Genomic DNA, 22762 nt, shown 5'->3' on the forward strand with positions numbered 1-22762 from the left:
ATAATGCAGTATAAGGGCAATAGGTATCTCAGTCCTCTGGGCTATATATATGAAAATAATATTAATACAAAAAATATTAATAAAAAAATTCCAAAAAAATAAAAATAATAAAAAAATTATAAAAAAAATACAAAAATTTAAAATAATAAAATAAAATTATAAAAAAATAATAAAAAAAATTAATAAATAAAAATAGCCTGAAAAAAAAATAGGCACTAACTGTTAATATCTATATTAGTTATCAACTATATCACCAACGATCTTACCAAGAGGGTAAACACTATTTCCGGTTACCTCCTAAAGACTTTATTTACAGAGACTATAAGTCCCAGCATGCCCTATAAATACTGTTAAGGATACATCACATAAAAGGCAGATATTGATCGAGGGCTGGTTGGCTTACAGATCCCAGCCCATTGTAAACAAATTAGATGTATGATAAGCAGCATTTTTTTAGATCTCTACTGTTTTTTATTATTTTATATATTGGTCTATAGTATAATTGAACTGTATACATCAGGGTTGTGTCACAAGGGCCTAGTTTACTATTTTAACCAATAAATGTGTCAATATTGCATCTATTTATGTTAATGTATTTACATAGGATATAATTGATCAACTTGGTTCCTAAACATTCTTACCTTAACTACTTGGTTCCTAATGTCACTTATTTATATACATATCCTGTCATTTACAAGATTTTTTTTTAATTATTATTTATATACATATTCTGTCATTTACAAGAATTTTTTAAAAATTATTATTTATTTATATATATATATATATATATATATATCCTAGAGGACTGAGATACCTATTGCCGTTATACTTTGTCCACACACTCCCGGGTTGTGGGAGTCCATCTCAGTAACCTCGGCTGTATTTAGGAAAAGTGAGCTGCACCCACCTCATACTTTACATTATAATGCAGTGCTCCCTTAACTTGTGGTTCAACAGCTGTGCTGATGGGGATGCTGGGAGGTGTAGTTTTGCAACAGCTGGAGAGCCACAGGTTGGGGAAATCTAGATAGACCATTAGATGCAGCAGTAGTGGAGATGTCAATGTAGCAAAGCTGAGTTAGTTTGTCCATTGCGGCAGTTTATTATAATTTTGCAAACTTCAACTGACTGGGCATGATGGGAGTTGTAGTTTTGCAACAGCTGGAGAGCCACAGATTGGAGAACACTGTGCTAGACCATTAGATGCAGCAGTGGTGAAGATGTCATTGTAGTAGTGCCGAGTTTGTCCATTGGTGCAGTTTTCATTATTATTATTATAATTTATTAATTATTATTATTATTATTAATTGTAGTTTTGCAACCTTTTGCTATCAGGGCATGATGGGAGTTGCAGTTTTCCAACAACTGAGGAGCCACAGGTTGGGGAACACTGTGCTAGACCATTAGATGCAGCAGTGGTGAAGATGGCAATGTAGTAGTGCCGAGTTTGTTCATTGGTGCAGTTTTCATAATTATTATTATTATTAATTGTAGTTTTGCAACCTTTGGCTGTCAGGGCATGATGGGAGTTGCAGTTTTCCAACAACTGAGGAGCCACAGGTTGGGGAACACTGTGCTAGACCATTAGATGCAGCAGTAGTGAGGATGTCTATGTAGCAGAGCTGGGTTTGTCAGGGCACGATGGGAGTTTTAGTTTTCCAACAGCTGAAGATCCACAGGTTTGGAAGGGTACGGCAGGAGTTGTTTTTCCACAGGTTGGGGAGGGCATGCTGGGAGTTGTAGTTTTACAACAGCCGGAGAGTGGCAGGCTACCAGGGTTTGCTGGGTGTTGCACGTTTGTAAAGAGTAAGTGTTTGCAAGGAGGGCATGCTGAGAGTTGTAGTTGTGCCACAGGTCGGCGAGGGCATGCTGGTAGTTTTGTGAGATGCAGCCTTTCAGGGCATGCTGGGAGTTGTGCTTTTGCAACAGCTGGAGAGCCACAGGTTGGTTGCCACTGTTAGAATTCTCCTTGTGTAATACCTGATATAATATTTGTCTTTAATATCTCTAATATTTTCTTTAATATTTTATTTAGGCAAATCATGGAAGCGCAGCAGCGCCAAGAAACGCTGGAGAGGAGGACATCCACAACAGGCAAGTGCGGTCACCCGTGTGTGTGTGCGAGCGCGTGTTTTGCGGGTGCTCTGTGCCTTTAACCATGAACTAAATTGATAAAAAAAAATGTTTTTAAAGGTGATGTCCCTCTAATCTGCATCTGTATAACAGTCATGAGAATACGTTCTGTAACCTCTGCTACTAAAAATATTTGTATTAGTATTTTCGTTGATGAATGAGTCATGTGACAGGAATGGATGGAACCCTTATCTTTATTTTTTATTTTTTTAATAGATAAAGAGAATAAAGTTGTGTTTCGCATAAATGTGATGACATCATCATTATATATGTGTAGTAACAGATTCTTACCAGTGATGGCGCTCAGTGCAGTGTGACCTCATAAGGACAGAGTTGTACAGGTTCTCTATTGTACATTTACTGTAGCTGATCCATACTAAAACACACACATGAAAGAGGTTGTCCAAGAATAGAAAACCAGAGCTAATTTCTTCCAAAAAACAGCCCCACCCCTGTCCTCAGGTTATGTGTGGTATTGCAGCTCAGTTTCATTTCAGACAAAGTTGTAATACCACACACAACCTTAGGACAGAGGTAGTGCTGTTTTTTGGAAGAAATTTGCTCTGGTTTTCTATTCCTGGACAACCCCTTTAAGATCAAAGCTGTATTAAAAGTTGAGCAGCTTTTTGGAAAAACTTTGCTTTGCCGACTTTCCTTTACATCGTCATTTTGTTTCCACTCCGATACATTGTTGCCTTCAAATCTCTACGGCAGTGTTTCTCAAGCAGTGTGCCTCCAGCTGTTGCCAAGCTACAAATCCCAGGATGCCCAGACAGCCTAAGGCTGTCTGGGCATCCTGGGAGTTGTAGTTTGGCTACAGCTGGAGGCACCCCGGTTGGGAAACACTGCTCTAATGCTTTCCCTAAAACAGACTTTATAGCTAAGCTCCCACAATGCACTGCTCTCCGGACCAAGAGACCAGCAGCTGAATCCTGAATTTAGTTTTAGACATTAGTGGAGGAGAAATATGATATGAAATATAATATTTATACATTTTTAATAAATTATCTCTCTCTATATTTATTTATCTCATATCTATCTATCTATCTATCTATCTATCTCATATCTATCTATCTATCTCATATCTATCTACCTATCTATCTATCTATCTATCTATCTCATATCTATCTATCTATCCATCTCATATCTATCCATCTCATATCTATCCATCTCATATCTATCTCTCATATCTATCTATCTATCTATCTCATATCTATCTACAGTGGGGATCAAAAGTTTGGGCACCCCAGGTAAAAATGTGTATTAATGTGCATAAAGAAGCCAAGGAAAGATGGAAAAATCTCCAAAAGGCATCAAATTACAGATTAGACATTCTTATAATATGTCACTAAAAGTTAGATTTTATTTCCATCATTTACACTTTCAAAATAACAGAAAACAAAAAAATGGCGTCTTCAAAAGTTTGGGCACCCTGCAGAGTTAATATCTTGTACTGCTCCCTTTGCAAAGCTGAGACCTGCTAGTGTCATGGATTGTTCTCAATCATCATCTGGGAAGACCGGGTGATGTCAATCTCAAAGGTTTTAAATGCCCAGACTCATCTGACCTTGCCCCAACATCCGGCCCGCCAGACCTCGTCATGTGGCCCGCGTAGCCGCCGCCGGCCGCCAGCCTTCATATTTTATTCTCGTTTTTTTTAACGCTTTTTTTTTTTTTTTGACACAAGAAAGCCGCCTCTTCAGCGCATGCGCAGCAGCCTACAAGCCAGGGAATGTCTGCCCTCTAGCGATCCTCCTTCGGTCCTCCTGGTCCTCCGCCTCTATGGTTGTACGCACGGGACGTCAGTGACGTCCCGTGCGTACAACCATAGAGACGCGGGAGGACCAGGAGGACGGCAGGATCATCACAGGACGCGCGCCGGCCGGGGCCTGGTAAGTGACCGGCGCCGTGTTATCTCCTTCAGCGTTCCGGTCACCACTCGACCGGTCCTGGCACCTACTGCTATGGTCCATAGGCCATAGCAGTAGATTGTGACCCCGGGCCGGAGGAGCGGTGACCGGATCACAGTGGGGGCAGCACACAGACATACAGCCTCCAGCCATACACTGTATATGGCTGGAGGCTGTATGTCTGTGGGGAGGGAGGGAGGGGGGGTGCTGCCAACCTAATGTGGGGGGAACTATACTGCCAACTAATGTGGGGGAACATGCTGCCTACCTAATGTGGGGGGAACTATACTGCCAACCTAATGTGGGGGGAACATGCTGCCAACTAATGTGGGGGAACATGCTGCCTACCTAATATGGGGGGAACTATACTGCCTACCTAATGTGGGGGGAACTATACTGCCAACTAATGTGGGGGGAACTATACTGCCTACCTAATGTGGGGGAACATGCTGCCTATTAATGTGGGGGACACATTAATAGGCAGTGTACATTGCGGTAGGAGGGGTAGTCTTATATGGCGAGTATATCCCAAACTCTACATCTTAACTGTAAAAGTTGGGGGGTCGTCTTATACACCCAGTCGTCTTATACGCCGGCATATACGGTATGTGGGGGGGGGGGGGTCCTACAGATACAACCGGCCCTTTGAGGGTGACCAAACTGCTGATGCGGCCCCCGATGAATTTGAGTTTGACACCCCTGTTCTAAGCAGTTGTCTAGAAATCTGAAACTGAAAATAGTTGACGCTCACAAAGCTGGAGAAGGCTATAAGAAGAGCAAAACGTTTTCAGATGTCAATATCCTCTGTTCGGAATGTAATTAAGAAATGGCAGTCATCAGGAACAATGGAAGTTAAAGCAAGATCTGGAAGACCAAGAAAAATATCAGACAGAACAGCTCGCAGGATTGTGAGAAAAACTATTCAAAACCCACGTTTGACTGCACAATCCCTCCAGAAAGATCTGGCAGACACTGGAGTTGTGGTACACTATTCCACTATAAAGAGATACTTGTACAAATATGGTCTTCATGGAAGAGTCATCAGAAGAAAACCTCTTCTACGTCCTCACCACAAAAATCAGCGTTTGAACCTTGCAAATGAACATATAGACAAGCCTGATGCATTTTGGAAACAAGTTCTGTGGACCGATGAGGTTAAAAAGTTTTACTTCTTGGGTGGAATGAGCAAAGTTACTTTTGGAGAAGAAGGGAAACATAATTTAATGAAAAGAACCTCTGTCCAACTGTTAAGCATGGGGGTGGATCAATCATGCTTTGGGGTTGTATTGCAGCCAGTGGCACAGGGAACATCTCATGAGTAGAAGGAAAAATGGATTCAATAAAATTTCAGAAAATTTTGGATGCTAACTTGATGCCTTCTGTGAAAAAGCTGAAGTTAAAGAGAGGATGGCTTCTACAAATGGATAATGATCGTAAACACACCTCGAAATCCAAGGGGGATTACATCAAGAGGCGTAAACTAAAGGTTTTGCCATGGCCTTCACAATCTCCTCACCTCAACATAATTGAAAATCTATGGAGAGACCTTAAAAGAGCAGTGCGTGACAGACAGCCCAGAAATCTCAAAGAACTGGAAGACTTTTGTAAGGAAGAATGGGCAAAGATACCTCAAACAAGAATTGAAAGACTGTTGGCTGGCTACAAAAAGCGTTTACCAGCTGTGATACTTGTCAAAGGGGGCAGTACAAGATATTAACTATGCAGGGTGCCCAGACTTTTGCAAACGCCATTTTTTTGTTTTCTGTTATTTTGAAAGTGTAAATGATGGAAATAAAATCTAACTTTTGTTGACATATTATAAGAATGTCTAATCTGTAATTTGATGCCTTTTGGAGATTTTTCCTTGGCTTCTTTATGCACATTAATACAAATTTTTCCCTGGGGTGCCCAAACATTTGATCCCCACTGTATCTCATATCTATCTATCTCTCTCTAATTAATTATTATTATTATTATTATTATTTATTTTGCACATATGGACCTCTGTTCCCTGCCCCTCCATCTTTATTTTTAGGGGGGAGTTCACCTATCTCTGGTTTCTGTATTAGCTTCCTCTCTCTATTGTCTTCTGCCGGTCCCCGGTGGAGATATCACATTGTGAGGCAGCTCGATGTCCGCCCCGTGATATTTCCTTCTCTATGCCATTGTATGTGACTAGGAAATGAAGATGTAGTCCTGGAGTCAGAGAGAATTCAAGTGAAGCGCCAAGTGGGGAGCATTGCTCTAAAGATATTGGGGAGGATTTACTAAAACCTGTCTAGAGTTGCCCATAGCAACCAATCAGATCACTGCTTTCATTTTTGAAAAGGCCTCTGAAAAATGAAAGAAGCAATCTGATTGGTTGCTATGGGCAACTCGGCAACTTTTCCTCTGGACAGGTTTTGATAAATCTCCCCCATTGTCCGGGATTAGAAAAACATGGCTACATTCTTTCAGAAACAGTGCCACTCTTGGCCTCAGTTTGTGTGTGGAATTGCAGTTCAGTTTGATTAAAGTAGATGAAGCTGAGTAGTGCCACACACAACTGGAGGACGGGGTGGGGCTGTTTTTTGGAAAAAAAAGCTGTGTTTTTCTAATCCTGGATAATTCCGTCCCTAGACCTCTTATTCCCTATCCAAAGGATCGCGGGGGTCATCATGCCTCCTCCTATAGACATGAATGGAGGGGGCATGGTGTGAGGTCACGAGGGGGGCGTGGCGTGACATCACGACCCCTGCCACGGGAACCTAGCATTCTAAACATACTGTTTAGAACACCGGGTGCTGCACGGAGATCAAGGGGGTCTCCCAATGGCAGGACCCCCGCAATCAGACATCTTATTCCCTATCCTTTGGATATGAGATAAGATGTCTAGGGGCAGAGTACCCCTTTAAGGCTAAGCTTCTACTTGACTGCCAGACATATTGGCATTTTTTTCAAATACGGCAAAAGTAAAACCTACTATTTTTGAAAAAACAGCAAACTAGGAGCCAGATTTTTTTTATTTTTATGAATAGCTCAATTTATGAGTTTTTGTACTGTGAGCTGTAGTTTTTTTTATCAGTACCACTTTTGCATTGTATTGACTTTTTGATCTTGTTTTATTCCGCTTTTTTCTAGGGTTTAATGGGACAAAAAATCAGTGCTTTTGGATTTTTTTGGCGTTTACGCTGTTGTCCGTATGGGATCCGATGATAATTTAATAATTTGGACAATTCTGCATGAGCCAAGATCATTAGGGATCATTTATTAGGGAAGGGGAGGGGGATTAAAAAAAAAAAAATTATAATTTTTAATCAATAATTAAAATAATTAGAATTGTTTGGATCTCTAGGGTTCTATTATAAGCCATTGTTTGATTGCTTATATAAATTAACGTAATACATAAGCGTTACATTGATCCATGAGATCGGCGCTCTATTGCTACAGGCTGTATCAATCACGGCTGCTCCAAGGTCTAATACAGGCCTCGGGCTGGCCTGAAAACCGATCTGCACCCCGCTATTGCAAAGCTGGGTGACTGAGCGGGCCACTAGACCACCAGATATGTGTGTCATAACTGTTTAAATGCTGTAATTGCTAACAAAAACCTAGGCGCCAGGAGAAACTTCTGATTTGCATTAGCAACCTGGCGCCTGGGATTTGTCAAGCCCTGCCTTATGGAATCCTTTGGCCTCTACAATGGCTAGGTTTTTTTTTTCTGTTGTGAACTATTATTGACTCCATTTTTTGTTTACTTCAATATAGGGAGATCACTGGCGACCACAGTGCCCCCTTCATGTCACAGGCAGGGTCAGCTAAAATGATTTTATAGTTTGAGCCCTTACAAACAGCTGCTGATATTTCAGCTTCTTGGACCCCTGTGGCTCCAATAATGTGTAGTTTCTTCCTTTGCTTTAGGTCTATACCTTTTTTTTTTAGGTTGTATTACTTGTAGTGCTTTTTGGATATAAAGAGTTAACCATTTCTGTAATAACATAACATGTAACAGAGACTGTGGAGGTGCATGCCGGAGTTTGCATGAGTGAATCTTTCATGCATTAAACCTTAAAGGGGAACTCCGGTGGAAAACTTTTTTTTTTTTTTTTTAAATCAACTGGTGCCAGAAAGTTAAAGGGGTATTCCAGGAAAAAACTTTTTTTTATATATCAACTGGCTCCAGAAAGTTAAACAGATTTGTAAATTACTTCTATTAAAAAACCTTAATCCTTTCAGTACTAATGAGCTTCTGAAGTTGAGGTTGTTCTTTTCTGTCTAAGTGCTCTCTGATGACACCTGTCTCGGGAACCGCCCAGTTTAGAAGGAAATCCCCATAGCAAACCTCTTCTAAACTGGGCGGTTCCTGAGACACGTGTCATCAGAGAGCACTTAGACAGAAAAGAACAACCTTAACTTCAGAAGCTCATAAGTACTGAAAGGATTAAGATTTTTTAATAGAAGTAATTTACAAATCTGTTTAACTTTCTGGAGCCAGTTGATATATATATAAATAAATAAATATAAAAGTTTTTTCCTGGAATACCCCTTTAAACAGATTTGTAAATTACTTCTATTAAAAAACCTTAATCCTTTCAGTACTAATGAGCTTCTGAAGTTGAGGTTGTTCTTTTCTGTCTAAGTGCTCTCTGATGACACGTGTCTCGGGAACCGCCCAGTTTAGAAGGAAATCCCCATAGCAAACCTCTTCTAAACTTCGCGGTTCCTGAGACACGTGTCATCAGAGAGCACTTAGACAGAAAAGAACAACCTTAACTTCAGAAGCTCATAAGTACTGAAAGGATTAAGATTTTTTAATAGAAGTAATTTACAAATCTGTTTAACTTTCTGGAGCCAGTTGATATATATATAAATAAATAAATATAAAAGTTTTTTCCTGGAATACCCCTTTAAACAGATTTGTAAATTACTTCTATTAAAAAAAATCTTAATCCTTCCAGCACTTATTAGCTGCTGAGTACTACAGAGGAAATCATTTTCTTTTTGGAACACAATGCTGTCTGCTGACATCACGAGCACAGTGCTCTCTGCTGACATCTCTGTCCATTTTTAGGGACTGTCCAGAACAGCGTATGTTTGCTATTGGGATTTTCTCCTACTCTGGACAGTTCTTAAAATGGACAGAGATATCAACAGAGAGCACTGTGCTCGTGATGTCAGCAGAGAGCTCTGTGTTCCAAAAAGAAAATAATTTCCCCTGTAGTATTCAGCAGCTAATAAGTATTGGAAGGATTAAGATTTTTTTTAATAGAAGTAATTTACAAATCTGTTTAACTATCTGGCACCAGTTGACTTAAAAAAAAGTTTTCCTCCCCGTACCCCTTTAAGTGTCCTTATTTGTCTGTCTGAGATGTTGTGAGGTATTATGAACATTCAGAAAACCCTTAAAAAAAAAAAAAGTTGAAGACCATGCCCCTCTGATCGTGAAGCCCCAGGCTTGAGCTATTATTGGGGCAAATAAAGACCCTCAAAATTCTAAGGAGGGTACAGAAAAATGACACTTCCTGTGCTATAATGTGAATTCTTTAGTTAGGGATTTTATGTTCTTTGTGTCTATGTTTAGAGAACATTGGTGAGGTCTCTCCTGGAGGAGCCCATTTCATAGTGATACATTTATAGATTTCCATATTAAATTTTGATTGGCGGAACTGCTCCAGCCAATCAGAGAGAGGCTTTAAAGGGGTACTCCCGTAAAAAACTTTTTTTTTTTTTTTTAAATCAACTGGTGCCAGAAAGTTAAACAGATTTGTAAATGACTTCTATTAAAACATCTTAATCCTTCCAGTACTTATTAGCTGCTGAATACAACAGAGGAAACGGTTTTCTTTTTGGAATACAGAGCTCTTTGCTGACATCATGACCACAGTGCTCTCTGCTGACCTCTGCTGTCCATTTTAGAAACTGTCCAGAGTAGGAGAAAATCCCCCATAGCAAACATACGCTGCTCTGGACAGTTCCTAAAATGGACAGAGATGTCAGCAGAGAGCACTGTGGTTGTGATGTCAGCTGAGAGCTCTGTGTTCCAAAAAGAAAACCATTTCCTCTGTAGTATTCAGACCCTAAAAAGTACTGGAAAGATTAAGATTTTTTAATAGAACTAATTTCCAAATCTGTTTAACTTTCTGGCACCAGTTGATTTAAAAAAAAAAAAAAAAAAGTTTTCCACGGGAGTACCCCTTTAAGGAAGAAGAACCCCAGAGGAGCCAAGGAGGTCCCAGGTTATTGTATTGGAAGAATTGGCTTCAGTGGAACCCAACTCAATGGCGCTGATGGACCACAACAGGTGAATGGATAAAAGAGGACTTATTGACCTGAATGCAACGCGTTTCGCGCAGCGAAACGCGTTGCATTCTGGTCAATAAATCCTCTTTTATCCATACACCTGTTGTGGTCCATCAGCGCCGTTGAGCCGGGTTCCACTGTAGCCAATTCTTCCAATGCCATATATCTACCGGAGGGCAGCAGACGGCCCACTATTACACGTTGTCATCATTGTTGTGTATAAGGCTACACAACCACCCGGGGTGAGCGGCTAATTTATATATCCTTCTCACCACGGGATTTTAAACGTTACGACTAGAGATGAGCGAACTGACAGTAAATTCGATTTGTCACGAACTTCTCGGCTCGGCGGTTGCTGACTTTTCCTGCATAAATTAGTTCAGCTTTCCGGTGCTCCGGTGGGCTGGAAAAGGTGGATACAGTCCTAAGAAAGAGTCTCCTAGGACTAGGACCTTTTCCAGCGCACGGTAGCACCGGAAAGCTGAACTAATTCATGCAGGAAAAGTCAGCAACCGCCGAGCCGAGAAGTTTGTGACGAATCAAATTTACTGTAAGTTCGCTCATCTCTAGTTCCGACTCTATGGGGCGCTTGTCCCGTTACTTCCAGGTTATTATAGGCTTCCATAGGCAGTGACTCTCACTAATGTGCTTTAGAAATAGATACAAAAAATATAAAAATTATCCCTTAATGTATTTGCTGTTGATTCTCCTCACATACGTAGCCCCCCCCCTCCCCTCCCCCCTCATTGTTTCTTTTGTTATCTGACTTATAAACCATGAAATTCTGTGCATGCCGCCATCTTTAATTTCTGTTCCCATCTGTCTCCTCGCATTCCCGCTTCCCTGATTTGTTGCCCTTGATGAATGCCCATTTTGCTCTTTTCATTTTTATTTTCTCTTCTTTTAGTTTCCACCCTTCAGATAAACGTATCTTCCTCCCCCACCCACTGCCTGTCTCCTCCTCCTGACTACAATAACTACAGAGCATCTCCTTCCGCTGGCGCTATCCCTCCACCATCTTACGCCAAAGCTATCTCTTCAGCATCTCCTGTCCCCGAACCCAGTAATCTGTCCACTCACAAGTCCTCTAACAGAACCAGCGAGTCCCCAGAGTTTCCGCCTAACAGTCTGTCTGGATTTGAGTCCTCCGCAGCCCAAGCTTCTGCCTTTTCTCCAATCTGGCCAAGTAATGGGACCCTGTCCCGAAGCGTCAAGCAGATCTCCTTATCCCCACCACCACCCAATCCTTCCAGCTCCCATTCGTCATTATCTTCTCATCCGTCTGTAAAACATCCCTCCGTGTCCTTCTCATCCCGCTCTTCTTCTCCCGCTGTGGCTTCGCCTTCACCGGTGCTTCACCAGAACGTGTCTCCACAACTCCTTATTCCAGCAACTCTTCCTGTGATTCCTGCCCAGAACCTCAGGAGTAGAGGAGGTCCGGACAAAATGGTCCAACACCCAAATGTACCTCATCAGATAGGGCCCGATGACCAAGCAGACGATCCACACTCAACTCAGATTCCATTAAGTTCTCAGAAAGTTAAGAGCTCCGACCGTTCCTATCTGTCCTGCCTAGAGACTGTCCCCCTCCCTCAGCTGCCAGTCATTGCCAGCCCGGCTGGGACCCTAACTCATGCTTCTGCTCAACCTTTCCATCCCTCCTGTCTACCTTCTCAACCATCTTACCAGTCCACGTCACATTTTGTTTCATTACCTCCCCCTTATGCTGCTGTATCTGAGCTGAATCTGTCCAAGAGGACTACACATTATATGACATCCGCCATCTCCCACTTAAGTAAGTACAAGTTGCTCACTAAGCAGACAGTCTTGGGAATTTTGTTGGTGTCTGACTACGGGCTGCAGAATAAGCATGCACTTCTTCCTGAACCACTCATTTAAAGGGGACCTCCACAGTTAAAGGGGCCTGACATTCTTTTACATAAAAGCTTTGCTAAGGCTGGGATCACATCACGTCTTTGTCATACTGTTTTCAATCCGTTTTTCTAAAGAAAACCGTATGGCAAAAAAACGGATGGAACAGTATGGGGGAAAAGTAAGGCTGGGTTCACATCACGTTTTCTACCATACAGGAGCGCATACGGCAGGGGGGAGCTAAAACCTTGCGTTCCCGTATGCTTTCGTATGCGCTCCCGTATGTAATTCATTTCAATGAGTCGGCCGGAGTGAAGCGTTCGGTCCGGTTGCCTCATTTTTGCGCCGAATGCGCTGTTACAACCGGACCTAAAACTGTGGTCAACCACGGTTTTAGGTCCGGTTGTAAAAGCACATACGGCGGAAAAATAAGCCGACCGGACCGAACATTTCACTCCTCATTGAAATGAATTACATACGGGAGCATAGAAAGGCATACGGGAGCGCAAGGGTTTAGCTCCCCCCCCCCTGCCATATGCGCTCCCGTATGGGACAAAACGTGATGTGAACCAGCCCTAAACCGTATGTGTTTTTAAACCGTATACTGTTTTTGAAAGTGCATACAGGTCTGTCAGTTTTTATATAAAAAAAACAAAAAAAAAAACATACGTTTTTGAAAATGTTGTCCATTTTTAATGGGAGGGGTCTTGGGTGGGGACTTTAGGATGCAAATGTGCATGTGCAAAGTAAAAAAAACGTATACGGTTTCCCGTATGGAACCGTATACATGTGCGTTTCCCATTGATGTCCATGTTAAAAAATATGTAAGCAGTTGCAGTACAGTTTTTAAACCAGAGACAAAAACGTGGTCAACCATGGTTTTGAGTACGGGAGAAAACCGTATTGCAAGCAAACCGTACGCAACTGGATGCATCAGGATGCATACGGTTTTCAATTGTTTGTCTATGTATACGGTTTTCAATTGTTTGTCTATGTATACGGTTTTCAATCCGGTTCCATGCGTTTTCAATAATGAAATCGTATACGGGAAACGTACTTGAAAAACGTGGTGTGAACCCAGCCTTATATTGGGGGAGATTGAACAAAACCTGCCCAGAGGGAAAGTTGCTGAGTTGCCCATAGCAACCAATCAGATCGCTCCTTTCATTTTTCACAGGCCTCTTTATAAATGGAAGAAGCGATCTGATCAGCAACTTTTTCTCTGGACGGGTTTTCGTAAATCTCCCCCATTGAGCTTAAGTTACATCATATTATGCACCTTTCACATCCAGAGCTGCATTCAAAGTTCTGCTGCCGCTTGGAACTGTATGGTACTGTATGGTTATCCCAAGATTCAGACTTAGGATAGAGGAACAGCTGTAATACATGGACAGGCGGGGTCCTTCAGAGTGGGAGCTCATCTTCTAATAGGGCAGATGAAGGGTGTCTCATGGGCAGTACATTCAAATGTAGTGCTATTTAAAGTGGTACTCCGGTGGAAAACTTTTTTTTTTGTTTTTTTAAGTCAACTGGTGCCAGAAAGTTAAACAGATTTGTAAATTGCTTCTATTAAAAAATATTAATCCTTCCTGTACTTATTAGCTGCTGAATACTACAGAGGAAATTCTTTTCTTTTCAGAACACAGAGCTCTCTGCTGACATCATGACCACAGTGCTCTCTGGTGACATCTCTGTCCATTTTAAGAACTGTCCAGAGTAGGAGAAAATCCCCATAGCAAACATATGCTGCTCTGGACAGTTCAGAGATGTCAGCAGAGAGCACTGTGCTCGTGATGTCAGCAGAAAGCATTGTGTTTCAAAAAGAAAAGAATTACCTCTGTAGTATTCAGCAGCTAATAAGTACTGGAAGGATTAAGATTTTTAATAGAAGTAATTTACAAATCTGTTAAACTTTCTGGCACCAGTTGATTTAAAAAAAAAAAAAGTTTTCCACTGGAGTACCCCTTTAACAATAAAAAGTTTGGGGATAAGGAACTCTGTAGAAACTGAACCAGGAGGGGGCTGCTGTAAACTTTGGATTTAAAGGGGAACTCCAGTGGAAACAAGTAGAAAACTAATGTTTTCAAATCAACTGGTGCCTAAAAGTTAAAAAGATTTGTAAATTACGTCTATAAAAAAAATCTTAATCCTTCCAGTACTTATCAGCTGCTGTATGCTCCACAGGAAGTTGTGTAGTTCTTTCAAGTCTGACCACATTGCTCTCTGCTGCCACCTCTGTCCATGTCAGGAACTGTCCAGATTAGAATCATATCCCCATAGAAAACCTCTCCCACTCTGGACAGTTCCTGACATGGACAGAGGTGTCAGCAGAGAGCACTGTGGTCAGGCTGGAAAGAACTTCACATATTTCTATGTAGTATACAGCAGCTGATAAGTACTGGAAGGGTTAATATTTTTAAATAGAAGTGATTTACAAATCTGTTTAACTTTCTTGCACCAGTTGATTTGAAAACATTTTTTCCACCAGAGTACCCCTTTAAGGTCTGCACCAGACAAAGCTAGTCAGATGTTGAAGACCTATGGTGATCTGGATAAACCTGTATTGCTAAAGAAGCACTCCAATTTTTTTTTGTGCAGTTTTTTTTTTTTTTAACCCTAGCATGCACACTTGCCATCACTAGTGCTACAGCGCAATCTAGTTATTGCAGCTCAGCTGCTTTCATTACTGTAGCAGGGTCATGTGATCACCAACATGAACTACAGAAAATAAGTGTTAGTATTTTAGGAAGTCAGCTGACCCAGGACTGACCATTTCCTCTATGAACTACAGGATTATATTAACAAACTTCATATCTCTCCTCTCCCCAACCAGATCTGTATAGGGGGTACTTTTTTAAATCCACTGGTGCCAGAAAGTTAAACAGATTTGTAAATTACTTCTATTTAAAAAATCTTAATCCTTCCAGTATTTATAAGCTGCTGTATGTTCCACAGAAAGTGCTTTTCTTTTTGAATTTCCTTTCTGTCTGACCACAGTGCTCTCTGCTGCCACCTCTGTCCATGTCAGGAACTGTCCAGAGCAGGAGAGGTTTGTTATGGGGATTTGCTTCTACTCTGGACAGATTCCTGACATGGACAGAGGTGTCAGCAGAGAGCACTGTGGTCAGACAGAAAGGAAATTCAAAAAGAAAATAACTTTCTCTGGAGCATACAGCAGCTGATAAGTACTGGAAGGATTAAGATTTTAAAATAAAAGTAATTTACAAATCGGTTTACCTTTCTGGCCTTAGAAATATACGGTATTTGCAGAAATATTTAACTTGACATGGCCAACAAGTTTGCTTAGATAGGAATACCCCTTTAAATGACATTATGCTACTTAAGAAAGTTAAAATCTTTTCTCTCCCTACAGATTGTATAGTATTTACTGTAGCAAAAAAAAAAAAAATAATAATAATAATTTTCACATTGTCATTTGTCAACTCTACGTTAAAATATTCATACCCCTACAGCTTTATAGTCTTTATGTTTTTATGCATCCTTTTTATGTTTTTCTTTTATTCTTATCTTTGTAGAAAAATTTAAATAAATTCTCTTACTACATGGAAACCATCAGTAAGCTGGACAGGTGGAAAGTGCAAAGTTGACCAACCAGACCAGTGTTTCCCTACTAGGGTGCCTCCGGCTGTTGCAAAACTACAACTCTTAGCATGCCCCAGACAGCTGAAGGCTGTCTGGGCATGCTGGGAGTTATAGTTTAGCAACGGAACAAGGAACCGGGAAGAAAGATACAACCTGTGATATATTTTTAAGGGTACAAGAACGTGACCTTGATTAATTCTTAAAAAAAAAATAAAAAAATAAAAACTGGCCTTATCCGACATGTTTCTCCTTATTACAAAAATAAGGTTCATAAGGGAACAGCCACTAGGGATGCCAATAATCACCCTTATAGCTAGATAACATGGTGCAATTGATCAGGGTTTTCCAAATAGTGTGCCTCCAGCTGTAGCAAAACTACAACTCTTAGCATGCCCCAGATAGCCGAAGGCTGTTTGGGCATGCTGGGAGTTGTAGTTTAACAACAGAACAAGGAACCAGGAAGAAAGATACAACCTGTGTTATATTTTTTAGGGTACAAGAATGTGACCTTGATTAATTCTTAAAAAAATAAAAAATGGCCTTATCCGACACGTTTCTCCCTATTACAAAAATTAGGTTCATCAGGGAACTGCCAGTAGGGATGCCAATAATCACCCTTATAGCTAGATAACATGGCACAATTGATCAGGGTTTTCCAAATAGTGTGCCTCCAGCTGTAGCAAAACTACAACTCTTAGCATGCCCCAGATAGCCGAAGGCTGTTTGGGCATGCTGGGAGTTGTAGTTTAACAACAGAACAAGGAACCAGGAAGAAAGATACAACCTGTGTTATATTTGTTAGGGTATAAGAATGTGACCTTGATTAATTCTTAAAAAAATAAAAAAAATGGCCTTATCCGACATGTTTCTCCCTATTACAAAAATGAGGTTCATCAGGGGACAGCCACTAGGGATGCTAATAAACACCCTTATAGCTAGATAACATGGCGCAATAGATCAGGGTTTTCCAAATAGTGTGCCTCCAGCTGTAGCAAAACTACAACTCTTAGCATGCCCCAGACAGCTGAAGGCTGTTTGGGCATGCTGGGAGTTGTAATTTAACAACAGAACAAGGAACCAGGAAGAAAGATACAACCTGTGTTATATTTTTTAGGGTACAAGAATGTGACCTTGATTAATTCCTTAAAAATGGCCTTATCCGACATGTTTTTCCCTATTACAAAAATTAGGTTCATCAGGGGACAGCCACTAGGGATGCTAATAAACACCCTTATAGCTAGATAACATGGCGCAATAGATCAGGGTTTTCCAAATAGTGTGCCTCCAGCTGTAGCAAAACTACCACTACCAGCATGCCCGGACAGCCTTCGGCTGTCCGGGCATGCTGGTAGTGGTAGTTTTGCAACAGCTGGAGGCACCCTGGTTGGGAAACACTAACCCAGGCTATCTGAGCCACAGAGTTATGGTTCTACCGAAAAATCTAGATATCCTGCTTGCTGATGGTTTCCATGCAGTCAAAGCTTTTTTGTTTTCTACAATACATATGAGTATTGATAACTTTTGTAACATTTATTGCTACGTATTTTGCAAAGAAAAAACCCACAAAAACCTAAACATATGATAAAGAACAATAGTTTGTCACTGACTGTAGTGCACACCGCGCACATCTACTAACCTGCCACTTTGTCCCCCGTGCCTAATAGAAGACTGTTTATTTTTGAAGGTCCCATGGTCCCTCCCGGCCACCCCTCCTCTACAACTATGGTCGCTTCAGTCGGGGGGGCACCCGCTCCAGCCAGTGGACCTCCGCCTCCGCCACCACCTGGTCCTCCACCGCCATCAGGAGCTACCCCGCCACCCGCCCCTCCTCTACCCGCCGGGGGAAGCCAAGGAGTGGTATATGAAGACAGCCCAGCGTCGGGGCTGGCAGCAGCTCTGGCCGGTGCCAAACTGAGGAAAGTACAACGGGTGAGACTGCTATATACACTCCCTGCAACGTCGTCTCGGGAATATATATGTATACGTCTATGATGGCAGAGGAATGGGAAAGATAGGAGGGTCTGTCCTCAGGACGCAAAATATTTTATTCACTTTAATAATTATATATATGTATATGTTAATATGTATATATATATATATATATATATATATATATATATATATTTTTTTTTTTATATTTTTTTATTTATTTATTTTTATTATTATTATTATTATTATTATTATTATAATTATTTATTTTTTATTCATTTATTTATTTGTATCTTTTCTCTTTGAAGCCAGAAGATGTTTCAGGCAGTTCTAGTCCCTGCGGAGCTTCCAAAACTGATGCCAATCGAACAAGCAGTGGAGGCGGCGGAGGAGGATTAATGGAGGAAATGAATAAACTGCTGGCGAAAAGGTGCAGCTCACTATAAGAATCAAGGGAATGAATGGAGCATTCACTAGAACAGTATGCCAGTCACAGGGGAGGGATATTACCTGTATTATAATAGTTATACATAGGGAGCAGTATTATAGTAGTTATATTATTATACATAGAAAACAGTATTATAGTAGTTATATTATTGTACATAGAAGCAGTATTATAGTAGTCACAGGGGAGGGATATTACCTGTATTATAATAGTTATACATAGGGAGCAGTATTATAGTAGTTATATTATTGTACATAGAAGCAGTATTATAGTAGTTATATTCTTGTATATAGTGGCAGTATTATAGTAGTTATATTCTTGTATATAGGAGCAGTATTATAGTAGTTATATTCTTGTATATAGGAGCAGTATTATAGTAGTTATATTCTTGTATATAGGAGCAGTATTATAGTAGTTATATTCTTGTATATAGGAGCAGTATTATAGTAGTTATATTCTTGTATATAGGAGCAGTATTATAGTAGTTATATTCTTGTATATAGGAGCAGTATTATAGTAGTTATATTCTTGTATATAGGAGCAGTATTATAGTAGTTATATTCTTGTATATAGGAGGCAGTATTATAGTAGTTATATTCTTGTATATAGGAGCAGTATTATAGTAGTTATATTCTTGTATATAGGAGCAGTATTATAGTAGTTATATTCTTGTATATAGGAAGCAGTATTATAGTAGTTATATTCTTGTATATAGGAGCAGTATTATAGTAGTTATATTCTTGTATATAGGAGCAGTATTATAGTAGTTATATTCTTGTACATAGAAGCAGTATTATAGTAGTTCTATTCTTGTATATAAGAAGCAGTATTATAGTAGTTATAGAAGATTTATGTAAACCTTTGCAGATGAAAAACAGTGCAGTTGTCCAAAATGACCAATCAGAATCAGAGTCCTTTTTTAAAACTTAAAAGAAGCGATCTGATTGGTTGCTATCAGCAACTGCACCACTTTTCCCCTGCACAGGTTTTGATAAATCTCCCCCATAGTGTTTTATAACGATATTAATCTTAACATTTGTTGCAGAAGAAAAGCAGCCTCACAGACAGAAAAACCTGGGGACAAAAAAGAAGATGAATGCCAAAATGTGAGTGACTATAATTCTTCGTACTGTCTTTATTTTTTTCCCCAGCCTTAGGGTACGTTCACACGTGCGGATTTACAGCGTATTTTACACTGCAGATCCACTGGTGCAGGCCCGCTCCATGCTGGCTTTACATGTACCTGCTCGTAGTGGCAATACCCGCTACGAGCAGACACACTGGGATGTGCAAGGCGCAGTATACTCGCACATCACAGGCGCTCTCTGCCTAGCTCAGAGCAGGGAGAGCAGCCGCGATGTGCGAGTACACCGCGCACATTGCTGCACTGTGTCTGCTCGTAGCGGCGTATTGCCGCTACCAGCAGGAACATATAAAGCCAGTATACAGCGGGGCTTTCACCAGCGGATCCGCAGCTAAATACGCTGCGAAAATCCGCGCGTGTAAATGTACCCTTAGGTCTGATATTCTCTAGTTATTCTCTAGCTGTCCGAGCATGCTTGGAGTTGTGGTTTTGCAACAGCTGGAGGCACTTTGCAAAACACTGGTTAAGATTGTTATAGTTTCTGTTCTGTCATCATGCACATATACTTATATCTTTGTGCTTCTCTATAGGACGATGCCAGTCTCTCATCTTCTCCGAACACGCGGGGTCCCACACCTCAGAACTCTGCAGGTAACAAACACTTCTGTATAATATATATTCATTTAAAGAGTCCACTGTGTGAGATTAGAAGAAATTCATAAATAGGAAAAAGACGATTTTTTTATTTTTTATTTTTTTATGTCAGCACTATTCTTTATTTAAAATAAATAAAAAACTATTGAGGAAATTTAAAGGGTACCTCTCATCAAATAAACTTTTGATATATTTTAGATTAATGAATGTTGAATAACTTTCCAATAGCATGTTAATGAAAAATATGCTTCTTTCTATTGTATTTTTCCCGATCAGTCCTGTCAGCAAGCATTTCTGACTCATGCTGGAGTCCTAAACACTCAGAGCTGCCAGCCTGCTTTGTTCACAGCCAAACAGGCTGTGAACAAAGCAGGCTGGCAGCTCTGAGTGTTCTCCTTTGTGAACAAAGCAGACTGGCAGCTCGTAGTGTTTAGGACTCCTGCATGAGTCTGAAATGCTTGCTGCCAGAACTGGTTGGGAGACCCCTAGTGGTCATTTCTTCAAAGTGGAAAATTAAATAGAAAGAAGCATATTTTTTAATAACATGCAATTGTAAAGTTATTCTGCATACATTAATCTATAATATATCAAAAGTTTTTTTGAAGAGAGGTACCCTTTAATGCTTACAACACAAAACGGGCATAAAAAGTTGCAAGTTTTTGTACAATGCTCAAAATTTTTCCGCAAAACACAGGAAAATGTAAATTTTTTTGTTTTTGTAAAATAAGGCTTGCGCAAAAATTTGTATCTTTTTTTTTAAGCCTGACAGCTGCCATGGAAGCCTTGAAAAATACCAAGGCTTCTCAACATTCTGCTTTACTGCACTTAGGTCCCCATAGGATCCTATAGTCCGCATTTCGCAGCCAGAATTTTGCCAATAAAATGTTGTCATCTCAAATCTACTCCAAAGGGTTATCCAGTTGCTTTTTTTCCAGAAACAGCACCACTGTTGTCCTCAGATTGTCTTTGGTAATGCAGCTCAGTTCCATTAAAGTAGATGGAACTGTGTTGTAATACCACTCACAACCTGAGGACAGGTGTGGCGCAATTTTTGTAGGAAAGCAGCTTTGTTTTTGTTTTTTTACTACTGATAACCCCTATAATTGTCCATTTTAGGATGATGTTCAATATGGCTCTGTTTTTCCAATACAGATTTGCTGCCGGCACTAGAGGAAACTTCCTCCATACTGGTCACACCTAAGGACTACAGACGTAAATGTACGTCCTGATGCGGTGGTACTTAATGCACCAGGACGGAACATTTACGTCCTGTACCTGATGCGAGCACCAGACCAATGCGAGCATCATACACGCATCATACACGCATCATACACGCATCATACACGCATCACACACGCATCATACATGCATCACACACGCATCATACACGCATCACACACGCATCATACACGCATCATACACGCATCATACACGCATCATGCACGGCATGATCGAAAGGTTAAATATAAGCAAAAGTTGTACCAATAGAAACTACAGATCATGGCTCAAAAAATTACCCCCATACCACTCTGTATACGAAAAAATGAAAAATTTATTGGTAGTCAAAATAGGGCAATTTTAAACATAAAAAAATTTTCTTGAAAAAGTTTGAGATTTTTTTTAACCCCTTGCCGCAAATGGACATTCATTCACGTCCATCTGCGGCTCCCGAGGTATGACGCGTGCTCAGCAGGACAGCGCGCTTCATACCCAGTGGGTCTCGGTTGCTATAAGCACTCAGCACCCACGGCAAATGCCGGACATCGCCGATCAGGCTGATTCCTGGCATTAAACCTTTAGACGCGGCGATCAAGTTTGAACGAAAGTAAATAATGTTGGGTAGCTCAGCACTGCTGTTCGGAACCGCTGTGGTGAAATCACAGCGTCCCGAACAGCTTGCAGGACGTGAGGAGGATCCCAACCTGCCTCCTCGCTGTCCGATCGCCGAATGACTGCTCCGTGCCTGAGATCCAGGCAGGAGCAGTCAAGCGGCGATAACACTGATCAGTGTTATGCTATTGCATAATAGTGATAAGTGTATTCAATCAGTGTGTGCAGCGTTATAGTCCCCTATGGGAGCTATAACATTGCAAAAAAAGTGTAAAAAAAAAAAATTATTACAAAGATCATTTAGCCCCTCCCCTAATAAAAGTTTGAATCACCCCCCTTTTCCCATTTAAAAAAAAAAAAAAAAAAAAAACCTGTCTAAATAAAAATAAACATATGGGGTATATGTCAAAATTATAAAAAATGTATCATTAATTAAACCGCACAGTCAATGGCGTACACGTAAAAAATTCCAAAATAGCTTATTTTTGGTCACTTTTTATACCATAAAAAATGAATAAAAAGTCCGATCAAAACAAAAATGGTACCGATAAAAACTTCAGATCACAGCGCAAAAAATGAGCCCTCATACCGCCCCTTATACGGAAAAATAAAAAAGTTATAGGGGTCAGAATAGGACATTTTCAACATATAAATTTTGGTGCATGTAGTTAAAAAAAAAATTTTTGTAGTAAAATAAAACCTATATAAATTGTGTATCCTTGCGACCGTGTGGACCTACAGAATAAATATTAGGGGCAATTTTTTCCCGAAAACTGGACCGCGTAGAAACGGAAGCCGCTAAAATTTACAACATGGCTTTTTTTCCCTTCAATGTTGCCCCACAAATCATTTTTTTTCTGGTTTTGCAGTAGATTTTGTGGTGAAATTATTAATTGTATTACAAAGTAAAATTGTTGGTGCAAAGAACAAGCCCTCATATGGATTTTTAGGTGGAAAATTGAAAGTGTTATGACTTTTAGAAGGTGAGAAGGAAAAAACAAGAGTGCAAAAACTAAAAATCGC

At 40.4% G+C, this 22762-nt stretch overlaps 1 protein-coding gene across 7 annotated transcripts in view; it reads left to right on the forward strand.

Annotated features, from left to right (window-relative positions):
• EVL (Enah/Vasp-like) overlaps nucleotides 1–22762 on the forward strand; it is a 129374-nt gene that overhangs the window by 94579 nt on the left and 12033 nt on the right. For 5 of the 7 annotated variants that reach the window (XM_056546741.1, XM_056546738.1, XM_056546742.1 and 2 more), the window contains exons 5-10: nucleotides 2036–2094; nucleotides 11230–12117; nucleotides 17482–17726; nucleotides 18035–18156; nucleotides 19217–19277; nucleotides 19846–19906. In XM_056546741.1, coding sequence (XP_056402716.1) covers nucleotides 2036–2094; nucleotides 11230–12117; nucleotides 17482–17726; nucleotides 18035–18156; nucleotides 19217–19277; nucleotides 19846–19906 — 1436 coding nt within the window. The remainder of the gene's footprint in view (nucleotides 1–2035; nucleotides 2095–11229; nucleotides 12118–17481; nucleotides 17727–18034; nucleotides 18157–19216; nucleotides 19278–19845; nucleotides 19907–22762) is intronic. The other 2 variants (XM_056546743.1, XM_056546744.1) reach the window with 1 other exon arrangement.

The sequence above is a fragment of the Hyla sarda genome, chromosome 11, assembly GCF_029499605.1.
Source record: "Hyla sarda isolate aHylSar1 chromosome 11, aHylSar1.hap1, whole genome shotgun sequence".
Lineage (NCBI taxonomy): Eukaryota > Metazoa > Chordata > Amphibia > Anura > Hylidae > Hyla > Hyla sarda.